At 28.1% G+C, this 25,192-nt stretch overlaps 2 protein-coding genes across 2 annotated transcripts in view; one reads left to right on the forward strand and one right to left on the reverse strand.

Moving 5' to 3' along the window:
* Window positions 1–4,206: 4,206 nt before the first annotated feature.
* On the reverse strand, window positions 4,207–24,640 carry LOC107437998 (myogenesis-regulating glycosidase). Its single transcript, XM_016050154.3, has 3 exons — window positions 24,240–24,640; window positions 20,650–20,945; window positions 4,207–7,093 (listed from the first exon to the last, which is right to left on the reverse strand). Exons 1-3 carry the CDS (start codon window positions 24,367–24,369, stop codon window positions 5,063–5,065), a joined length of 2,457 nt encoding a protein of 818 aa, XP_015905640.1. The 5' UTR covers window positions 24,370–24,640; the 3' UTR covers window positions 4,207–5,062.
* Window positions 24,641–24,855: 215 nt separating this feature from the next.
* LOC107438007 (zinc finger RNA-binding protein) overlaps window positions 24,856–25,192 on the forward strand; it is a 36,015-nt gene continuing 35,678 nt past the window's right edge. Inside the window, exon 1 of the mRNA XM_016050165.3 lies at window positions 24,856–25,156. Within this exon, the coding sequence (XP_015905651.1) occupies window positions 25,107–25,156 (50 nt within the window). The 5' untranslated portion in view covers window positions 24,856–25,106. The remainder of the gene's footprint in view (window positions 25,157–25,192) is intronic.

Consider the following 25,192-nt stretch of genomic DNA (forward strand, 5'->3'; position numbering starts at 1 on the left):
GAAAAAGAATAAAGAAAATAATTGAAATTATAGAAAAGGTAAGATTAATAAACATAACAGTAAGTTTTGTTCTGAAATTTGTAAGTTAAAAATTAATTTTTAATTAATGAATTACTAAAAGTTATCTTTTAACAAATTGCAAACTAAACTTATATAGCTATAATATTATGTTAAAATATACTACATGCGGGTGAATTTAATGCACAACTTGAATTTTCACTAAACTTTTTTTTTTGTCGTCATAAGATATTTAAAAATTCGCGAGTGTGCATGAGATATTGATATATGGTTCTTTTTTTGCAATGGATTTTTTTATATAATCAATATTTCGCAAAGTTATATTTTTTATGTTCAACTGCCTTGTAATTTTGAATCCAAGACTCCAGAAGACAGGGGAACTTCTGGATCAAGTACTGCGAAGAATTTGACTTCGTGAAGGACTTAATGCTATTATCATCATTTTGTTTGGATCGAAATATCCTGATTGGTAGGACGTTGGGCTTGTATTCATGAGAACAAGAAATCGAATACCGCAGGCCGACGAATCCCCGCGTATTAATCGCGCGTTGATTGGAACAAATCTGTTGAAATCACTAAGTCCTCAAGTTTCCATAACAAATTAATACCACTGGGAGAACAAAATTGAAGATTGATCATTCTCTGGTTTAGGTTAAAATTACGATCTGTGGATGAATAAATGGAGTACGGTAGTCTTCCCTGTAAAACAGGCTGTGACATGTGAATGGCTGAAATCATAGTCTTGGCTATAGATGGCATCACTGAAAAAACAAGAAACATACCCTCTGCCTTAAAAATTCGCTTGATTTTTCCTAGCAAGCTTGTTGACATTTGCAAATGGCATAAATAACAACGACAACATTATTCTCTTAATTTAAAAAGTAATTTTCATTTTAAGTGTTTTCACCTTAATGATACATACAAAAACATAAAACCTTAAATTATCAATTATTTAATAATAACATTAATATTTTCCTGAGAAATGGTAGGAAGGGAATTTTAATCGAGCTATCAGTAAAGTCCAAACGTTTTAACTACATACTCCACAGTTAATATAAATGAGAATTGCAGTCATTTATCAAAATTAAGGTATGAGGTTAAGGTATTACAATAAAATTAAAGTATTATGAAATTTTAATTAAAACTAATTTCAGTAGCAGCGTCTGACAATTCTACCTTTCTTTACTTTGTTTATTTGATAGCAACCAGCACCTAATTACGTATAAAGACAATTGCAAAAGGCAATCTTAATCAAAAAAATAATTATTAATTAGTAATAAATAGAAAGTCCCTGAGATATAATATAAAAATTTTATTTTTGTCGATGTAATTTAATTACTAAACATTTTCTAATAACTGAAAAATAAGTCTCCATACATAATTTAACCAAATGATGTTGTGTGGTTAATATGAGAAAAAAAAATAAATACAAATAACAAAGTCAGAGAATAATCATTCACTATTCGAGTTCAGAAATGATAGATTGCTTCCTCTATTATAATAATAAAAAAGAAGGCATGTTAAATATGTATATTATAGATCTAAATGCTACTTTGAATGCAATAAAAATAAAAAAAATTATGAATTAGAAAATGAAATTAATGGGCAGAATTCTTTTTAAATCTAATATGGGCATTCCATGTGGAGTGACAGTTTAATTCATAAAACAAAACATTTCTAATTATTTGAGTAGTAAGTTAAGTTATTTAAGATTTCTTGAAGTTCACTATCTAGTTTAAATAGGACTTTTAAATCTATAGGTACAGACCAAAATCTACAGCTTAAGACAGCTCAAAGTATAATGTAGTTTTATCAAATTAAAAATCTAAAAATATTAAACTTTAAATCTTGTTTAAAATAAAAGCTACGATAAGTTTTTTAATAATTAAATTCATTATAAAATAACTGTTTAGTTGCACATGTTTGAAAAAGATGCAATTGAATACTTTGTAAATCCTCAAGTTTGCATTTGACCATATAAAAAAATAAAATAAAATGCTTTTCTTTCTTAAAAAGAAACTAATTTAAATTAAGTTATTAGTTTTACTTCAATATATATATATATTTCATTTGCTTTAAGGATACTTTAAAGAGGAAATTAATTGTGAGTTATGACTCAATCTAATATTAAATTTTAAAAAAAATTAAAAATAGCTGTCATTAAGCACACACAATGTGAGTATAAAACACCCACTACAAAACATTAAACACACACTATATAATGTAACACACAATGTGAGCTATAATTTTAAATTATTAAAATTTAAGAGTAATCTTGGTAATGAAATAACAATTTTTAGACAAACACTGATGCCTTATTTTACCAATGGGCTCAAGTAAATTTTTTAAAAGGCACAATTAAATCCTGGTTGATATTTTAATATGTATAAGGGTTTGCACCAAAAAAAAAAAACTATCTTGACTAGCAAATTCAGACTACAAAATGTCTAAATAAATGTAAGACATCAGATGGAAAAGCTTTGCCTTTCTCAAAAAATTACTTATTATGGGCTACTAAAATACTTTAGAAAGTTAATAGACATATGAGTTTTATTTAAGCAACTAAAATAAATGTTTATTCATAAAATTTAATGTTTGTTTCCCTAATGATGATACCCCTTTAATGAAATCTAAAAGTAAATGAATTAAAAATAAAAACATGAAATTTTAATGAAATACATTTAACACAATTGAATTTAGATAAACAATTTAAATGTATACTTTAACCATAAAAAAAAAAACTTCAACAAAGTCCATATGTTATGTAGCTAATAAAAAACAATTAAATGCATATCTTCACACAAAATATCTCAACAACAATCATGCAATAGGCCTAATACTCAGAAAACAAAAATAAAATGAAAAGCTTATTGAAAATTTGGTTTTCTTTCCTTAATTTCATTTTTAAATAAATATTTTACACAAATAAGTTTTAACTTTTTAAGGCCACCTGGATGTCAATTTTCACTGGCAATTAATAAATTAGTATAGTAGCAATATTTTAAAGCATCTCTTAACGATACATACAGTAATAAACATTTTAAACAGATTCAAATTTCTATTTATTAATACTTATTTATTTATTTATTATGCATGTTAGCAATCGCATTAAGAGGCACTTTCTTTCCTGACCTAAATCTACACTCAAAAGGGTGGATACGAAGAAAAAAAATTCTAAATATGGTTTAAACCCTCATATTTAATATTCACAAATAAACTAATGATGGCTATTTGCACTATTTGGCAGTATCTTTTGATACATGTAAAATACAAGGCCGTCACCCAATCACAATTTGAGATATATACATGCGGTATTTTAGACTCTCTATATAAATTTTTTTTGACAAAATTATGCCAATTCAATTCTGCAATCAACAGTTTTTGATAGGTAGTTAAATTATATGCAATTGCCTGCTTTTAGATAAGTATCTTTTTTTATACAATTAAAGTTCAAGAAATTTTTTTAACGTCATCCAAATCGGTTTTTATTAGTTTAATCTGTAATAAAATTAGATTTAAAAAAATCTGAAAACTGAGAAATGTGTAGTTTTGAATGACGTACTGAAAACTACAAATCGCATCATTTTATTGCTTTAAAGTTTTAAGAAAAATTTCGTAGGAGTTCTAAAAAATTATCAAGCGCCATTTCTCCTTATCTACTAAAACGACTCCTTTTACTTTCTACTCTTTTTTTTAAAAGTATTGTGCCTTTGAATAATACTATACCATCAAAAGCTTGTTAAGTAGAAAAAAATATTACAGAAACACAAATTAAAAATTTTATGTAAAATCAAAGATGGTGAGGATGGAGGCCTCTTAATTTTAAACACAAAAATTGTGTTTTTAGGCTTCAGAATAGACACTCTTATAGTGTCTCTGTGAGCATATTAACTTCAAACAAATTTTTAAGTAGGCCAAGTATATAATTTTTTTCCAACCGAATTCATTTTTATTATACTTGAAACACCAAATAATTTATATTTGAATTTTGTATAAGACACATATAAAAAAAACTCTTGCATGACACTACAACACTTATGTCAGATCTTAATCAGTCATATGTATAATAAATTCTTAGAACTGATTTCTTAAAGTAAAATAGATATGTACAATATTTTAAAATGTAAAAAAAAAAAACTATCTGAAAAATTAATTAATAAAAATAAAAAAAACAATTCATAACAAGCATTTTTTTTTTTTTAAATTTTCCATTTTTAAAATTCCTTAACTCAACTCAAACTTTAAAAACATTAGATAAGTTCTTAAAAAACAATTCACCCTGTAATACAGTGGTGTAATAATATTTTTATAACAAAACTCCATAAACAAATTGCTCGCATTTTTTGTGATACTTTAAACATAGATATTAGTATATTAAGAAAAAATTTACAATAATTAATATGAAAAATAGTATTGTAATGCTAAACAACAACAATTTAAAAAAAGCAACATATACTTTTAATTATGAATTTTGAAGAAAAATAATGCCTAACTTTTTAAAACTATAATTTTTTTTTAATATTTATACATTAGGTTCATAATTTTCAATGGAATAATAAAATAAACTGCTGAATTATTTTTCTCAGGTGGACTTAAAAGATTTTCATATGGTTTAGACCAAATATAGAAACATTGAAACTTTACAAAATCAAAAAAGAGTTACAAGAATTGTTAGAAAAATACCAGTATAATATTAGTAGATTATATGAATATAAGTTCGAAAATAAAAAATATATTTATCAAGTTCCATTCAAATTTACATCGAAATATAAATGTTAGTAAGGCCTTTACAAGGAAGACTTATGCTATAAAAACAATACTTTAACAATACAACTTTCACATTATCATAAAATCTTTAAAACAATTAACATATCACCAGTTATAACATATAGTCAATATTTTTATCCTAAATATTTGTTATAAATGCTAACCATCACACATAAAATATTGAGAAACATTCCTTTTTAGAAGTTTTAAAATCCAACAATTATATTGTCTCTCTTTCAAATAAGTTTGTTTATAAGGCTATGAAAACTTGGAACACTCAGTCTTCAATTTTTACGAAATAAGCCACTTTATCCAAAGGAACTGAATAATTGTAAATCCATTTACCACCAAGTCTACTTGTGCCGAATAATTCATCTCTCCACCTGCCAGGTGGTAAATAAACATCTCTGGCTCTTTTTCCTTCCTCAAGAACTGGTGCAACTATTAAATCATTACCAACAGCAAATTGTGAGTCAATTATTTGAGCATTTACATCTTTTGGAGCAAGCCACCATAACGGTCTAACAATAGGGGCACCAGATTCATGGTACTCATTTATAACTCGCTTAATGTATTCATTGGGTTGCTTTGACTGCAGAATTCGTTCTGATCGAACTTTAAACATAAACTTAGCAGCTTTAATGACATCTAAATCATAATCTCCTGGAGGAATAGACAATTGAACTACAGGCATAAATGCAGCCAATTGTAGCCACCTTATATAAAGCTCTTTATCCGGCATTGTAGTGTTTGATGGTACAAAAACATCTCCACCAACAGAACCGGGATTAACCAAAGGATACCCTAGCAATCCTAGCGTTAACACAGCTGGTATTATGGATTTTAAACCAGTGTTAGCATCCCATGTAGAGGTACGAGGTGCTAATCGAACAAAGGCAGAAATATGTTGAGAATGAAACCCAACAGACACACCAAGGTAGTCACTTGTCTTTGAAGCTAAGCGAAGGTAAAGTGATAAAAAATTATCAGGATTAACAGACATTGTGTAAAAGTAATAGTAGGGGGGAAGAAATGATGACTGCCCACCGGTAAACAAAAAACCATCTATACCATGAGTCGTTTTAACATCGACAATGCGATCGTAAAACCATTGTTCAGATGTGTTTCGCGTCACGTCAACTATTGCACAAACCTCGTTTTTCCACCTAGTGAGAAGTGGTACTTGCCGCTTTTCATCAGAGACAAAATAATGGTCATCAGTAGCATTTCTAAATACATCTGCACCTAGGCAAACATATGGATGAACAGCTAAGAGCACTTTAAAGCCCTTATTGTGCAATATATTTAAGATCTCCGTTGGATTTGGGAATAACATCGGATTGAAACTAAGATCTCCTTCCACTTTTTGCCATTTTGTATCAATAAGCAGAAACCCAGCAGGAAAGCCATGATCCATTATATGATTTGAGTAAGTCTGCAGAGATTCTTGCGTCAAAGAATACTCAAGTTTGGGTGCAGTTGCCCATATAGGAACTTCCAAAAACTCCATTGTCACGTTACCTCGCCTGAAGTCTCGATCCCACATTCCTTTATGCACCTGCTTCATGTCAGTTCCAGTACAAATAGTATAATCTAAATGCAAGTTATCTGATTTATCATTATAATAAGGGAAACTGTCATACTTAGCTTCCAAGCATAAAGTGTTCTTCATACTGCTATTTAAGCTCACATACAGAGGAATGTCTGCTCCAACTTTAAGAGCAACACCTTCAGATGACAACCAGTACCTTTCCAAGATAGCACCGTAATCATCTCGTTCTAAATCACCCGTAACAAATGGTTGAGGTTTTTCTGATATTCCAGATAGAGGCCAAGAAATATTCTTTACTTCTCCCATTCCATACCAGTGAGCTCCTGCTAAACTAATGCAGTCACGTAAAGGCGTGTTGGTCGCAAGACTTTCCCAATGAACTGTATAACAGCTCATTAATTCGGAATGGCTGTAATTGATATGCAATCGAGCCCTGTATTTCCATTCTTGGCATATATTTGGTCCCTTAATGGGGTAAAGTAATTTACAGTCAAATGATTTCAGTTCAGATGGAATTTGCATCCCAACATCTACAGCAAGAATTATTTGTCCATCTGCCTTTAAAAGATGAAAGAGTCGCTGAGTTTCATGAAATCTTATTTTATCACCAAAAGCTAATTGCATCATTTGATGCTGATATAGGTACCAAGTGAAGGTAACTAAACCGATAATGCTGCCAAACAGAACAACCAGTATAAATCGAAATCGAAATTCTGGAGTTTTACCTTTTTGCACCACTGCAGATACTTTAGCAGCCTAGAAAGAAAAAAATTTCAAAAAATTAATATATTGTTTTTTTTCTTCTACTTCTTACAAGTATAAATTATTTTCATTGAAAAAATTTTTCATTTCAAAAGCACGTTATGATCAATTGATTAAAATGAACATTTCAAATATATCAGATTAAAAATAGTTAATAATAAAAGCTCATTAATATCCTATTAGTTGATATGTTGAAACTTAAAAATTAACAATCCTAACGGTTTAACATTGTTTAATAGAACGATATGTAATCTACCGCCACTGTAAGAGTTCACATTAATATTGTCTATAATCTAGTTAAAAGTGGAAAGTTAAAAATCAAATACAAATTTAATTGATAAGGCTGGCAGTAATTATGAAGAATTTAATAAGAAATAATACGAAAATTCTTTAATTTTATTTTGTAAAAAAGTTTTAAAAATGTTTGCTAATGGTTGATGATGTTGTTACTTTACGTCGCACTAGAGCTGCACAATGGGCTATTGGCGACGGTCTGGGAAACATCCCTGATGATGAGCTTCTCACGAATCCTCACAATTTTGATCCTCTGCGGAGGGGATGGCACCCCCGCTTCGGTAGCCCGACGACCTGCGCGCGAAGTCGAGCACTTTACGGTAGCACAGTTTAACGAGGACCAATACCGCACACCCTCGGTCCCTACGCAGACTGATCCAAGTGGTCACCCACCCGCACACTGACCGTAGCCAGTGATGCTTGACTTCGGTTTGCTAATGGAAGAAAAAAAAGCTTGTTACTTCTAAACAATATATTTTTTTCTTTTCTAGTAGGTCAGTTTCATCATCTTTTTTAGCAAAGTTCACATCTTTATCGATTTTTTTAGAAAAATATATAAATTGATTTGAAAACTGCGGAGAATTTTATTACCTCACTCATCAATATTTATTAATTGCTTTAACGAATATTTAAACTTTTACAATATTTAAACTTTTACAATATTTAAACTTACAATATTTAACATACAATAATTTAAACTTTTAATAAATTTAAATAATTAATATGTTTTTTTTTTTACGTGTATAAATGTAAAAACTTTATACCACCTCTCACTAACCCTCGAAACTATTTAGGAAGTTCTCTCCAGATCGTTTCTCTATCTTTACATTTAGCTAAGATTGTATTACTTAAGCATGTGCTCCAAAAACACTATACTAGTTTATAAGAATTATTATCACAATTTGTATAAACTAATAAAACTATTGCTTATAATATAAATAGATTTTATTTTATCGCTAATCCAAAAAATGCAATTTGGAACAATTAACATCTATCTATTTTTTTGAAAAAAAGAAACGAAAAAAAAAATGAATTTAAATTTATTTTGTTGGTTGCCAAACTCCAGAACTCTTTAATTATACAATTCAGAACTCTACGGTCGGTCTTGTGCAGTAGCATAAATGTATATATAATTAATCTCTAAGCTTAATGGAGGCAACGATACCTGCTTGCAACGATAACTTGCTTTAACCCTGATTACTTAATTATCCCTGCTTGCAACGATCCTTGCCTGCTTCCTCAACCCTTAAAACTAAAGAAGCACCGGGACCTAAAATTTTGTATTGTCTTATATCTAATCGAATCTTATATTATCCAGCAAAAATTTTTATTTATTACCTGGCCAATATATTTATGCAAAACAATATAAACATTATATAATTTTTTTATAGGACAAATATTTCGTTTAATATCGTTTCAAGGAAATTTTTTGCTTGCCTACATAGATAAAAATATGCTTTTTATTTTTTAAATTTTTTTAAAAACTAAATTTTAAAAAAATAGGAGCTTCTAATTTGGGATGACTGTCCAAATGTAGAATGATTACTTAAATCTTCTCTAAGAAGTAGAGGCATCTGATAATAGTGGACTTAATAATAAATTTATTCTTCACTTGATTCAGTTAAATTTTCAATAGCATAAAATAGCTTCTGGTAAATGTGTAACAATATGACGATAGATTAAATTAAAAATGTTTTAACCATGAGGGTTCAATTTTTTATCATCCAATAACTACAACGTGATTTGCGTTGAATAAAATTTATCTTTGAACAATTTATTAAACTTTTCAATTATGGGTGAGAAAATTCATCTTATAACCAATGTTAAACATAAGATTCATAGTGCGGTTTTGCTGTCATTTATGCTACATTATGTCCATATTTTCGTATCAGAGTAAATTTGAGCCCAAATAAAGGTAAAGTATTTCCTAGATATAACAACAAACAAGAGACAAATATGTGTTCGTGTAAAATATTTTCTGTGAAATTAACGCACATTTACGCACATTTAAGTTACATACGGTAGAGAAAAAAAAGAAAGAAAAAAAACCGAAAATATTTCATGGGTTAGCCCGATAGTAAAAGAACTTTAACTAGACGGAGAATGGAATATAATGAGCAAATGAGAAAGAAACAAGCTTTCAAGTTAAAAAATAAATAAAAAAATAGTTTAAAGTTACCGATGAACAATTTTTTACTCAAGCATTGATTCTTTTCAATATAACTGTAAATTATCTTAGACTGAAAATGGAATAAACTTTCCAAATGAGTTTAAAAATAATAAGGTTCTTTTTGGCTCAATTAAAAAAGTTGGAAAAATCAAAAAGTAGGAATAAAAAGTAAATACAAAACATTGTAAAAGTTGAATTCGCCCTTTTTAATTTTTGCCCGATAAAGAAAGACGTTTAAGTTATCAAATTAAACTTGAAAGAGAATTTCAACAAACATATACATTTTTGAAATTCAAATCCCAAGGATTCGAATTGAATAATAATTCCTTGCAAATTGCAAATGATGAGAAGGAAAGAATAACCTGACGTCACACACGAACGACCTAACTTTGGGAGGAGGGGATGGAGGGGGAGAGCTTTGAAGGACTTTTGATATTTATTCATATAAATATTAGCAGCGAGCTCCTTAATTATAATCACTTTTTTTTTCAATTAAAAGTAAAAGTAGTTAGGCTTTGGTTCTGTCAAAGAGACAAAAAAATACTTTACTTTTGTTAAACTTTCAGGATTAAAAAAAAAAAAAAAATTAAATTGTAATCTATAACGGACCAATCCTGCCATATAAGCGGCATGGAACTTTTGCTTACTTGGAATTTTTGCTGCCTTGACCGACGCCAAGGAAATAAGGCAAACCATTTTATTATTTTATCTTTCTTATAATTGTCATATTTACAAATAATTTAATTACAAATACATACATATTTATAATTAATATTATTATTAATTACTGTAATTATACCTGACGGGAAAGAAACTTGAAATAGTTCAGGGCCGTTAAGGGTTAATTACGCCGAAACTAATTCTAAAATTCTTTAAAAAAATAGTCGAAGTTAGTTATAATAGTTTTTTTCCCCTTTAGTCATAAGAATACCTGATTGGGAAAAAGTATGTTATTTTACAGTGATAAGTTTCTCCTTAATATAAAAAACAGTCAATATAAACTGTTTAATGGCTCTGAAACAAATTTGAAATTTAAACAAAGTGAGACACGCTTTCAAACATGTGAGTACGTAGCTGTAAAAAAAAATCATAATTATCTTGCTAATAGTTTACACTAAACTGAAATATGAAGCGAAAAAAAAAAAAAAAAACTTAATGTTCTAGAACAGGGTTTACCAACTGGCAGCCAGCGAAGCCTTTCTTTGTGGCCCGCGAACTGAAATATATTATTTGTCATTTTTTGCGGACAATTTTCGTAAAAACTCTATATGGGTTTAAAATACTTATCCTTTGTTTAAAAAAAAAATTTAAAAAAAAACTAATTTTTTCGTTTCTGTGAAATTTAACATACCAACGGTGCAAAAAATTTATTTCTCAGGTTTTGCATCCAAGAAAATATTTATTCAACTACAAAAATAATCGTGTATGTTACCAATTTTTATTTCTTTTTTTGTATTTTGTGAATATAATTTAGAATGTGCGTATCAGAAATTTCCTCGAAGAAATTCTCCGATTTAACTTTTTGAAACCACACGTTTTGGACGAAATTATTTAAATTTGTAAATTTTGTGGCCAGAATTTTTTAATATGCAATTAAATATTTTTTAAAAATCTACTTCTTATTTTAATTTGTAATTCAATACTTTCGTTTTGTACAACTTGATAAAAATCTGACTGTAATGTTTAATGTTCCTTCAAACATAAAAGAGTCCTATATAAAGATTTGATAAAGTTGCTGCCCGCTATTTGACTGGTATTTTTAATTGCGGCCCCCGGCCTCATATGAGTTGGAAACCCCTGTTTTAGAACTTACACAAAACACTTGAGAACAAATACTGCAAAACTAATGAACGCATTAGTAACATTTTGGATACCCGATGGTTCTTTAAACAATTTTTTAGAATTGTGAAAAATTTCATATTGTTCCATATATTAGCTTTTGAGTTATGACATAAAAAAGCACGCTCGGCGAAAATTTTATTAATATGAAGACATCACGGCGTAGACAATAAAAGAATATTGATTTTTATTATTATTTTATGCATTTTATGTACGTATATTTGAGTGACTAAACCTATATTCTTGAAAAAATATTCTATCTGCCTTTTTTACCCATTTCAGTTTTAGTACTTTTGAGAACAAAACTTTTTTTATTCTTTTTACAGAGTGAGGTTATGCTTTGGATCAACGATTCTCAATTATTCACTAAATGGTCAACCTTCTTTCTGCAGAACTTCGAATTAATAAATTATTAGCAAATGTAAACCTAACCAATGAAACATTAAGAATCATTTTGAAAATATTAATGTAAATTTTTTTCCATCGTTTTATGAATTATAGTCTTAAAATTAGATTTCATGTTAAACAATTAAATTCACAGAATTTGAGCGACATGTAATCTAGCTTTGAATTCTTAGTATTTGCATAAGCGGGAAAAAAAAGTTCAATTATGGTTTTTGTTGAAATGAAAGTAGACTGAACTGTTATAAATGTGAGGTTTTTTATTTTTATTTTCTTGGTATCTAAAATTTGTGGGAAATAAATTAATAAGTGCTAATCTTTTTCATAATTTATTCAATACATTGTTATTAAAACAAGAACACTTTTTTTTCTCACTGACATTTTGCTGAAATAATTTCATAAAAATGGCCAAATAAAAAATGGATTGTTTTTATTGTATATAAATGTTTCATAAAACCGATTATGATTAATGTTTCATAAAAATCATAATCGGTTTACGAAAAAAATTTTTTTTTATTCTCAGAGTTCAGAACCCCTTAGACCTTCTACGGAATCTCAGAGAACCGTGGAACACCTTTTTGGTACCATTGCAATGGTAACTTAAGATCAGCGGTTCTCAATCTTTTTTGGTTTGGGAACCCTAAATAAACTTTCATTCAGCAGAACCCCAACTTTATAAATAAAGTTTAAGGTAATTGTGAACGTTATTACCCATAAATGNTTGTTTTTAGCTTGTCAACAAGTTGTTTTTCAATATCTTCACTCATTTCGTCTATTCTTCTGCTTTTCAAGAACCGTTTTAAGAAATGCTGATATTAACGGTTTTATTTAATTATTTCCTATAGTATGATTTCCTCCAAATTTAGCGATGAATAAAGAAATTTCATAACTAGCCTCAAGAATACAATTATGGGTTGAAGTGTGAGCAGTAAATAAAGACTTTACTGTTGCATTGCAGGCACAAAAAGCATACTATGGTATTGATTTCTATCACTGAATGTTGCGAAACACTACAGAAGTTGCGACGGGCCATTCAGATGTGAACGACTGCATTGTTTAGTGAAATTTTAAAGCGTCAAGGGGTGTACGCGGAACCTGCCATATGCCGCAGGGAGGTTAGTTAACTTGACGACTCCAAAAACCCACTTGATATTTTGGTCTCATCAAACGAATTTATAATATTCATTGACCGCAATTATTTAAGAATTTGCTTTTTTTCTTACAATGTTGGCACCGAAATCTAGCATTGTATTTAAATGGCCCGCAGCAAATAGGTAAAACTCTTGTCGAGTCCATTTTCGAATTGCCCCCCTTAACAATCAAGTTGCCCCCCAGTGGGGCGTGGGCCCCACGTTGGGAAACATTGCCTTAGACCCTTCTACGGAATCTCAGAGAACCGTGGAACACCTTTTTGGTACCATTGCAATGGTAACTTAAGATCAGCGGTTCTCAATCTTTTTTGGTTTGGGAACCCTAAATAAACTTTCATTCAGCAGAACCCCAACTTTATAAATAAAGTTTAAGGTAATTGTGAACGTTATTACCCATAAATGACTATATTTAAAATATTTAATTAAAGGAATGAAAATTTTTCATCGTTTTATCATTAATAACCTTAAATTACGTTTTATGTCCGATAGTTAAATTTTCGGTCCTCGTGCTATATCTAGTTTAGTTATAAGTTTGTTTCTGGTGTGTATACATAAGCAGAAAATGATTAAAATAAGGCGAATTGCGGTTTACTTCGAAATGAAGACTTAAAAGAATTGCTGTTGGGAATGGTTAGCATGGAAAATATGTATTTTAGGAATATATTTATTTTAATTTAAAAATCGAGAGAGTAATGCTGATGGAATACTGGTAATAATACTGATGGAATATTGATGGTAATACTGATGGAATATTGTATAAATGCTTATTTTTTTCATAATTTGTTCAATGTTTTATTAAAAAAACATCACATTTTCCTTTAAAAAATGCCACTTCTATTTCATTAGCATTTTACTTAAAGTAATTTCAAAAATGGAACACTAAGATTAAATAAATTATGGATTATAGATTGTTTCGAAATATAATCAGAGATTCCAAAACTCATCACTGAGTTTAAAAGGTATTAACTCGCGGAACCTCTTTAACTCTTCCACGGAACCCTTAAGGTTCGCGAACGCCATTTGGGAACTAGTAGCTTAGATTTACAAATTACTTATATACTCCTCATCTATCTGAATAAAATATAAATAATGCAGCGTCCGAAAATGTTAGCAATCAAATATTGATTTATACTTCATTATTAGTAAGTAAAAGTGTTATATTCTTATTGAAATGATTCAACTCAATGAAATTACTTGAAATTATATATTTTTTTAAAAAGCGTATAGTCGATAAGGAACATTTTAGGAAAAGTTAAAATACGTTAACGGACACTGTACAAAATATTCCATTGTACAAATGGATCTTTAACAAGATATTTTATAAAAAAAATAATCCTTCAGAATATATTTTATTTTAAAAAAAGGCTTGTCATAATATTTTTCCTTTTAAAAATAGAATCGATGTCATCTTTCATAATTATAAAATTACAACTCTTTTAAAGACACGGTTTTGTGCTTTCCCCCCTCCACAAAAACAGGACCTTATTTTTACATACTTACAAAAGTAAAACTCGACGGAAGATCCAAATAGTACGCTAATTTTAGACACAGAAAAACACGAGTAGATTTCTGAGCCGAGATAGCTTTTGGTTGGTAGAACGTTGGACTCTTTTTTTCGGGAGTTCGAATTCCGCCGATTGAAGAATCCAAGTGTATTAAATGGTGACTGGTGCACGTTAAATCTGTCGGTGTCACAAAGTCCTCCAAGTTCCCATAACAAATCAATACCTATGGAGGAACTGAATTCTAGATTGATCGTCCGTTATTAATTTAGGTTCAGGTCAAAATTACGATCAGTAGATGAATGAATGGAGTATGATTGGGTCCTTTCTGTAAAACGGGCTGTGATGCGTGCGTGGCTGAAGTCGTATTCTTGGCTGTAGGTGGAGCCATTGGAAAAAAAGAAACTCACCCTGTTTTAAAATTTTTCTTGATTCCAAGCAGGCTTGCTGGTACTGACACATGGCATAAATAACAGCAACAACAAATAAATTTCTAACTAATAATAGATAGATAGGCTTTTTACTATTGGTAGTAGTAGAGCCACATTGGCTCAGAGGATAGAGCGTTCGAGAATATGAATTTAGCTCTCGACTCGCATCGACCATAGTGCTAAACTAAAATATCTCGGTAGTAAGACCATCAGTTAGAATCCCGCCAGACTGATTGTGGGGAGTTTTTGTGATTTTCCTCTCCATGTAATACAAATGTAAGTAAGTTCCATCAAAGATGAAGTCTAGTTTGTTTCAATGCTTGACCCCAGAGTTCCCTGGCCTTCTGGGTTGGAATTAAAATTACCAGACTACGGAATTAAACATTGATAGTTGTAAGCTAAGAATTGTGTCAGTTGATCAACTCCAATTATAAAATAAAATAATGGCTGATGATGTCATAGATTACTCATAGTAGAATCACAAAAACAAGATCCTATTTTCACAAAAACACTAAATTTGAGTTGAATTTTCACGAATCTACAAAGTTATGAGTAGATTTTTCACTATATTAACTAAACCGTTGGCAAAAAATCTGGTAAAACCCTTGGTTAATAAATTTTCAAGAACTAGGAAACAAACTCTTACTAATAAAAATTTTTTTTTTTGATTTTAAGCTTGCTGAATCAAAATTTATAATTTATTTTGAAATCCATTAACATTTATAAATACAGTACAGAACCCGTTATCCGGAAATCAGAAAACCAAAAAACCGGAACGAAATTCGGTAAATTTTCCCGCCATTTAAAAAAAAAAAAAAATTTTCCTCATAAGATTTTAGGATTTTTCTTTCTTTTTTGAAAGATGTTTACCATACCATACTTCTTTTTAAGATTAGATTTAGCAATAAAAAAAACGGCTTTTTGTAGCGATTCAGAGAACCGGAAAAATCAGTTATCCGGAATAGCGATGGTCCCGATCGTTCCGGATAATCGGTTCCCTACTGTATCAAACATTTAACATTAACAAAAATAATTCATAATGCTGTTGAAAAGGAGAAGTTGAAGCAAATATGATGCTAAAGCAATATATCAAATAAACATAAATTCAAACATTTTGCAGGTTATACTCGCTCATATTTTTAAAATTAAAGAGTAACACCAATTTTACAACCCAAGGCACAAATACACACTTTTTTTATATGTTAGTAAAATATGCATAGTTCTTTAAAGTTTTATCTCTTTCTGCAATAAAGAAATTCTAAAATATGAATCTGATAAAGAATATTTGAAGTATTTTTTGAAAATAGGTAAGAATATCTAATTATATTAATCATATAATTCTACTAATATACATATGTAGCAATATCATAGAAACTGAAAGACATTTGTTCATTAACGTGCAAGCTGTTGTAAAGGGTATACTTCAATACTTGAAATTTTTGATAAAAAGAGCAATATTCAGTTCTCAAACTATTTCTTATTTATAGTAAGTGAATATAGCTTGAATTACTAGAGAAATGGTTTATAAAATAAAATAAATAATATATTTAGTACATAAAATACTAATAAATAAACATACCACTAAATTTAATTAATTACGTCACTAATACATAACTCATATCTTATCTGTGTGCCCATTGAATAAAATACTTTCATGTGGTAATAGTATGCAATTTCTTTTCTTTTTCTTAAATTTTAGGCATTTTCTTTGAGTTTCAGTACTTTGTTCACAAGTACACATTTGCATTTAGTCACTCAAACGTCACAGATTCGCTTAAAACATTTGCTCTCCCTTTGCATACAGTTCTTAAACTTCTCCAAAATTTTCTTTTATATCTCCTTTGACTGCTCAAATTATTAACTTTAATGTTAAAGTCTTTAAAAATAGATGCTTATTTTTAGATCGGTTTGGATATTAGCAGTTAAAAACGAAATGATTTGAGCATTAATATTAAGGATAAAAAGAAAATTACCATTGACATCTATTATTTATTCTAACTATTGAATAATTTACTAAATGTGATTTTAAATAATTTAAAACTCTTGTGCGCATAAAATGTTTTTCCTGTTACACGCAAGAAGTTAATTTTTCATATACATATTCCGTCACATGAACAGTCATGTGGTTTGTGGTAAATCCAGATTTCCACAAAATATATTTATAAATCTTTCTTTGAAAAGCTAATTCAAGTGAAAACTTGTTCAGAAGGTCAAGATCAAGTAGAAAGTCAGATACTAAATGCAATAGGGAATTTTGGCTACACAAATTAACAATGTTAAACTTTTTTTACAGCTGGGTTGGGATATCCTATCGTGAATTCTCATGGTTTAAATTATCTAAATATTAATGTTTGACAAAATGTAGAGATATGCACATCAAATAATGATTAATCAGTAAAGAAAGAATAAAAAATTACAGTTAAAAATATATATTAAAAATAGACATTTAGTACCTCCGCAAATACTGTGCCCCCAATTTGAAATCCTGGATGCATTACCCGAATGGCAGATTGACAAAAGTTTGCAGTATAGAATAACTAAACGGTTCCCAAAATATGTTTCATGAAACCTTTTAGTCACATGGAATTTCCACAAAAGCACCAAAAGTTAGGACTTTTGTTTTAACCAGCAATGATTTTTTAAACCTATATAATTTAATTAATAGTCCATTAAATTTATTATTACCAAATTAAAATTAATAACGAAAATTATATCTAATCAATAATCCATAATTTATTTAATATTTCGTTCAGTTATGTGAAATTATTTATGGAATATGCTAATGAAAAAACAATGCAAAATTTAAAAATAAAATCTTTTTTTTATTTTTTATAATTATATATTGAGAAAAAAAATATTTTTTTCAACAATATATTGAATTAATTATGACAAGCATATGCATTAAGAAGAATTACACCAGTATTTCTCATTAAAAAAAATTTAATTCGAAATAAAATAATCAAATTCAAGTTGACTAGAATTATGTTTCCCTCATAATCATTCTCAACGTTTATGATAATTATTTCTCAAAAACCATAATTCAGCTTATTTTATTTTTTTTTCAGCTTGTGCATACACTAAAATTAAATTCAGATGTTGCCAGCCAATTTAACAGTCTGACATAAAATTCTATTTAAAAAATATTTTGACATGTCATAATCTAACATTTCTGATAAAATAATGAAAATATTTCATTCTTCATATGAAAGACTACTAATTATATTTTCAATATAATTAGTAGTCTTTTTTAGTTAGTGTATTAACAGCTACTAATTAACTTTATAAAGTCGGGATCCTTCTACCACAATTAGCTTGATCATTGTAGGTGAAAAAAATTGGGAATCACTAACTTGGCTCACTAATTTAATGAAAAAATTCATGCAATCAGAAAATAAAATTTTAATTTTAATAAAAACTTTTTTTTTTATGTAAGATAAAATAATTATCTTTTAAAAATTGTATATACTTGAAGATCCAGAAATGTGTTTGCAATATTAAAATTAAATGTTATTTTGTTTTAGTAGTGTTTTTAAAACAAGAAACTGGTAGAATTTCATTACCATAAAGTTTCTTTATTTTCAAAAAAATAAAAAACTTAATATAACTACTTTTCTTTCACATGTATAAAACTTTATTTAATTTTCACTTTGTTCTTTTTGAAAAATCAAGAAAAAAACAAATGAATAATAAAAAAATAAGATTTATAAATTGACAATTCAAAAGTGCTATAATTGGAAACAAAAACTAAGTACTAAAGAGATTTTGCTAATTAAAACTTATTAATACAGTAATATATTTAAAAAAAAAAAAGCTTTAAAAATGTGAAAATCAATAAAAAAAAACTTAAGAAATCTCATATTTAAATGCTTTGTAAATTTTTACAGTGATGATTCCTCTATTAAAGAAAATTCTTTGATAGAAATCATTTTTTTTAAAAAGTGGATTTAAACTATGATTTCAATCATGGTTTAAATCCACAAACCCTATATACTAACAGTTATTTTCATGCAGCTTAAATGTTTTTTTTTCAGCAATTCAAGTGACTAGTAAAAAGTATATCAAAGTAAATAGTACATTAAAGTAAATAGTATATCAAAGTAAATAGTATATTCAAATTCGAATTATATTTATTTTAACACTTTAGGCATAGACATGGTATTTAAGGAAGAGTGGCAAATTTATTTCGCAATAGAAAATAAAGCACGGAGAAAAGCGCAACGGCTTCCTATCCGAAAGGGAAGACATTTTTTTTCAGAAAGAAATATTCATTGCAACAATTTCTTTTGCACTTTATAATGGCAATCAAGTTTAAATAAAAGTATTAATTTCTAAGCTATTTAATATATCATCTTTTAAACATGAGAAAACCAATAAAGGACAATTGAAAAAAAAAAAAGAAACTTGATAAGTTTGCTCAAAAATTTAAATAACTGTAATCCTTCAATGTTTACTTAATTGAGTAAAACCTTATTTTATACTTATGTAATTAACTGCTAACAGGCCCCTCTNACCTTGTTTGTCTTTCTTTATCTATTGTAACTAAATAGTGTTTTCTCAAGGTCATAGGGGCCCCATGATCCTAATGTGCCCAGGGCCTCAAATAGTTTAAAGACGGCCCTGACTGCTAAAATAAAATTTCATCATTACTACTAAATTAGCAAACCACATACTAAACATATACACTACAACAAATCACATACTAAACATTTACACTACTACAAATCACATATTGAATTATCTTTTATAAATAACATATTATTTTTTTACAGTCAAATACTATTAAATAAGAATACGCTAACTGCCTCTTAAATAATACAATACATAAATTTTAAAATTCTACATAAAACTAGAATAAATAATAGGAAAATAGTTATAATTAAAAAAATTTGGAAAACTTTTAACTTCCTAGTACTATTATATTAAATCTTTTTTTTATTTTTAAATTTAAGCTATTCTTATATTATTGCAAAACAATTGCAATAGAATAGTCATTTTTTAAATTCGACAATTCTGCCCAGTTTCTTCCAGTTAATTGCAATTTTTTCTAGTATTCAAGGAGAAATAGATTTCTACCAGACTGTACTTAACACTCTGTATTTAACTGAATTAAAAAATAATTATAATTTTTCTTCAATAATAATTAAAACAAGGAAAAATGACTAATAAAATCCACATCCTATTAATTCAAACTGTCATATTAACAGTTTTTCTTACTGTGCATTTAAAACCATAAAATGAATTTTTTGAAACTTCACATGCAGTTGATGGTTAGTATTTGTCTCATGTCAATAATTTAAATCTTGAAAACTTCCTCCTATTATTTCAAACAAAATGATTAAACATCTGCAAAATGTTAAAAAATAAATATATTGCAGATGTTTAACTAATAGAAATTTAAAATCTTTTTAAGGTATCAAGCTTTGAAAAATATTTTAACTGTATATAATTTTGTTCCCTCTAAATTGAACAAATGAGGCACCCATATTTCAGGAATAATACAATTTCTAAAAATGCCATTTAATGCCAACCCCTTGTTGTCTGTGCCACTTGCACTTGGAGCACACAGAAATTTTATAATTGCCATAAATAACAAATAGAATACCTTTGATCTTTAGATTTCAATTCACAAAAGGATTTGGTTTTCAACTAAAATTAGAATTTTTTTCTTCAAAATTTTCAGATTTTTTACACTATTTGAATAACCTATAATGCACAAATATAATTTTTTTTTTAAAAAATTATCATAAAATAAAAGTTTTACCCCAGCTTGCAAATTTTGTCGAAATTTTGCAGTTGCAGCGGGCTTTGCTGGGCCTTCTGGCTTTGACCACGTATTTGAATCTAGGTTTAACCGCAAAGCATTATTGCGAGATTTTCTTCTTACAGAACTACTAGGAGTTACAGAAGGAGTAACTGCTTCTGAAACCTGCTCGGTATTATCTAACGGAGGTGAGTTTGCAGCATTTAAATTAGTGTGAACTTGCTCTGGAGTTTGATTTCCACTTTCAAGAAAAAGCAAATCATCAGTACTGGCATTGGTTCTGAGTTCCATGGATTCTGCAATACAAGAAAATAAGAGATTTCAAATTAAATTTATATTTGATAAGAAGTCTTGCATTAATAAATGAAATGGAATAAAGGAGATTAAAAAAAGAGAATATGTTGCAAAACTATCACCTTTGATACTATTTATTTATTTATTGATACTTAGAAATTAATATGAATTAAGAAGTTTCGTGCATAGGGAAAAAAGTTTTGGTCCTGATTTTATCTTTTGAAAATTTATTTATTGCAGTGCAAGATATATCCACTAAAACATTTAAGAATCTGACAAAACATAAAACAAAAAAATATTTCATTGAAAAGAAATTGGATATGCCTCTTAGGTACTTGTGCAAAATCCCATCAATAAGGAAAATTAGTGCAGATTCTACCAAATTCACACCAAATCATTTCATATTGTAACCAGTGCATACTTAACGGGAATTAAAACAAAAAATGAAATGAAAAAAAAATTGAAATTAATGTCTTACAATTAAAAAAATCTGTAACATAGTTTATTTGAAAAATCAGCTTCATGCACAATGTGATGCCTGCACAAATTGTACTATCAACCTGATTGGTTAAAAAAAACATTAAATCACAGTTGTAAACTCGTCAAATTTGCTATAACAATATACCACAAAATTATTTATTTTTAAAAAAAATATTACTAAGCAAAATTATTTATGTTCACTAAATAGATCTTAGAAGAATAAAGGAAATAGAATCAGATGAGATCCTTCTTACTAATTACCAATCAAACTTCACTCAAAATAAACATTTAATTCAAAGAAATAATTGTTGGATGTGGAAAGTGGAAGCACAAGCAAACAAAATTCTTTATAGTACTTATGATTTAAGTGAATAATTTCAACTTTCATAGACAAAACTATTTTATGCTAAAAAACAACAATTATTTCAAAGCAATCATCGGGGTCAGTAAGCAACATCGAACAGAGGGCTCAGCCCCTTAGTTAACAACATATTTTCTGATATTTTAAGCCTGTTTAGGAAGAATAATAAGTCTACTTTTCTTAAATTTGGTACCTACTTGAAGTTAGAATGTTTTATACAGATGGCTAGTAGTTTTTAAAATTATAAATGTATATTTTCCATTGCGTTGATCGGTATCAATTCGTGTGCTTGTTTGTAATGATATACGTTGACTAATTCTTTATTGTTGTCGAAAAATAGTATTTTTAATTATTTTGTTTGAAATAATAAAGCAAAAATTTTCAATGTAGTAGGGTTTTGGCACCAAATAAAATAGTCAGACAAGTTTGGTGATGAAAAAAAAAAAAAATCACCAAAAGAGCATGGTTGAGCATAAACAAAGCAACTCCAAATAACTTCTTAATTAAGATTTTGAAATATTTTAAAGATAAAAGTGTCTGAAGATTCAAATTTATGAATTACGTATATTTTTTTAAAGATTTGGTGAACTTGATTATTGCGTCTTTAAATTAAATAAATAACATTATTTATGAAATCTTACATAACATTATAAAAAGTTTTAAATTAAGTTTTTCAGAGAAACAATGTGGAAAAGAAGTTCTATTGTCTTAAAATCATAAAATAAATATTTTTCCTAAATAAAATTAGTCTGATAAAAACACAACTTATTATAATAATACATTATATAATAACTTATTATAATTCACAGTATAGTTCAGATGCTGGTTATTCAATCTTTGAAATAGCTATCAATAAAATTAATATATACTTACTTCAAAATAAGCCACTTTTTAGTTCAAAAAAAAACTAAAACAAATTCATAACTTAAATGTAAATAAAAATTATCATTTATTTATTTCTAAATAAGAAATTAAAAATCAATTCTATTAAAAGAACTTAAAATTCGAATTTCTAATAAAACGAAGTAAGATCATTAATAGACTAGGAAAAAAAAAATTACAACTCTTTATAAATTCTAACATGCTGCAACATTACATAAGGAATATTTCCATCCTTCCAAAATAGAAATGAATAAAAAAAAAGAAGAAAAAAAAAAGATGTTCTCCTAACTCATTAAGAGGAAAGACAATAAAAAAATAGGTTATTAGTTTTAGAGACAGAATAAATTGCAACTGAAAAAAATATGATTACATATTGTCTTGCTTGATAAGACATGTTTAGTTAATTAGAAAATAAAAGAAAGAAAGAAAAAAATTGCATGCTTGATCGATAAAATTGCAAAAAAATCTGCATACATTAATAGCCTGAACTTAATTTGAGTTTAAGCAAGTGTTTATGATTCCACATTTAATAGCATTAGTAAACAATGTCATATTAGTGATAATTCATAAATTTAAGATCAGAGATAATTACATAAGAGATAATTCACACATTTTATTTATAATAAAATTTCTATTTAATCATAGGAAGTATTAAAAAAATTTAAAACAAAGAAACATAGGTTTTAATTGGTGATCAGCAAGGACAGATTTATGAAAGAGACTTTCAACTTTTTAAAGGATGCTTAATAACGTATAAATTTCTTTTGATTATTCACATTATTACATCACATATTTTTTATATATAAATGTAAAGGATTGAAAAATATTTTTCACTGAAGTCCCTAAATTGATCCCTGATGAATAACTGTCAAAACTGCAAATTATTTAGTAAACAGCAAGGAATGATTTACAAGAAAGGCATCCATGATTCTTCAAACTTTAAAAGGATGTTTGATTAATGACATAAATATCTTTTGATCTTATACTTTATTACATCATGTTGTTGCCAAAATGTTTTCAACCTAGGATCAGCAAGATGTTAAAAGTCGCCAATATGTTTTCAACCTAAGATCAGCGATATGTTAAAAGTTGCCAAAATGTTTTCAACCTAGGATTAGCAAGATGTTAAAAAGTCGAAAAAATGTTTTCAACCTACGATCAGCAAGATGGTCCCTGATGGACCACCAGGGACAGGCTAACAGTGCATATTTGATGAATGAACAGATTGGAAACCTGTCAAGGGCACAATTTCAGAGAGAATAAAATGAAATATGATAATTATCAAGTAGGTAGTCACTTGTATCTTTAATTTGAGAAAGGTTTATGGCTTAGTTAAAAGTTGCCAGTCAGACATTTTATCCAGATCTCCCACTTCTTTTAAACAAACCCTAATGAAGATACACCAAATATTTTCAAGGACTTCCCTACAATTCATTTAATAGACTAATACAAAACAGAATGAGAATAAAATTATTATATATTACACAATAAGAGTTTTAACTCAAATTAACGATATCCTGAAAAACTTGGATAATAATAAATAATATTTTATATCACTTTAAGAAAATAATACCTTTATTATCAATCCAATTGGATTTATTTTCGTTTGTTGGCAGTTCAAGAACATTTTTTTCTCTGAAAACAGATGTGGAAGGAATGGATGTATTATCCATTACCCGATTGTTTTCCGTTGTTTCTGACATATTAATTTTTAAAGAAACTTTAGGAGCTGAATCACATTTGTAACATATTAGCCATACATCATAAAATCCATTATTTTCCCAACATTAAATCACGTAATGCCTCGGCATACTCAAAGATAAAAGGAAAATAATACCAAAAACAAATTTAACTTTGAAAATAATTTAAACTATAATTTTAATTATTAAATTTAATAACTAAACTACAGCTGATTGTTTGTTTAAGTCTTTGAGTTTTGCTTTCTGTGCGTAGCGCAACTCAACTTTTGTCTGCTGAAAAAAAGTTTTTTTTTTTTTTTTTTTAACTTTTGTACTACGATTTTTGAAATTGTTTTCTAATTTATTTTTTTCAAGCAAATTTTTTTCTTGCGTTCAATTTTTAAGAATTCAAACATTTTTCTGCAAGGTTTTTTTTTTTTTGGGGGGGGGGGTTTCAGTAGCATCTCTTTGACCCCCAAGTTTCTTGATATTAAAATTTGATGGCGTCTTGCACATGAGCATAATTTTCAGCTGTTGATAACTGAGAAAAATATCATTCAATTTTCCAATGAACTCAGTTATTCATTAATTTCCAACAGGCTCTGATGCAATTCTAAACAAACCGAAATTTGGGAATAATTTGATAAATACCTTAAAATTTATGGCAACGTAGAAAATTCCTTTTTTTGTAGTGACGTCATTAGTGGTTATTTCGATATTTCTTCTACTCCAAATTGCGGCGTAATTATTATTTATAAAAAATGGCTGCAAATAATTATTTTGGATTCACTACTGGACAGGCACAATATGGGTAAGTAAAGAATTTAAATAGATGTCTCTAATATGA

This window comes from Parasteatoda tepidariorum, chromosome 10 (assembly GCF_043381705.1).
Source record: "Parasteatoda tepidariorum isolate YZ-2023 chromosome 10, CAS_Ptep_4.0, whole genome shotgun sequence".
In the NCBI taxonomy this organism is placed as follows: domain Eukaryota; kingdom Metazoa; phylum Arthropoda; class Arachnida; order Araneae; family Theridiidae; genus Parasteatoda; species Parasteatoda tepidariorum.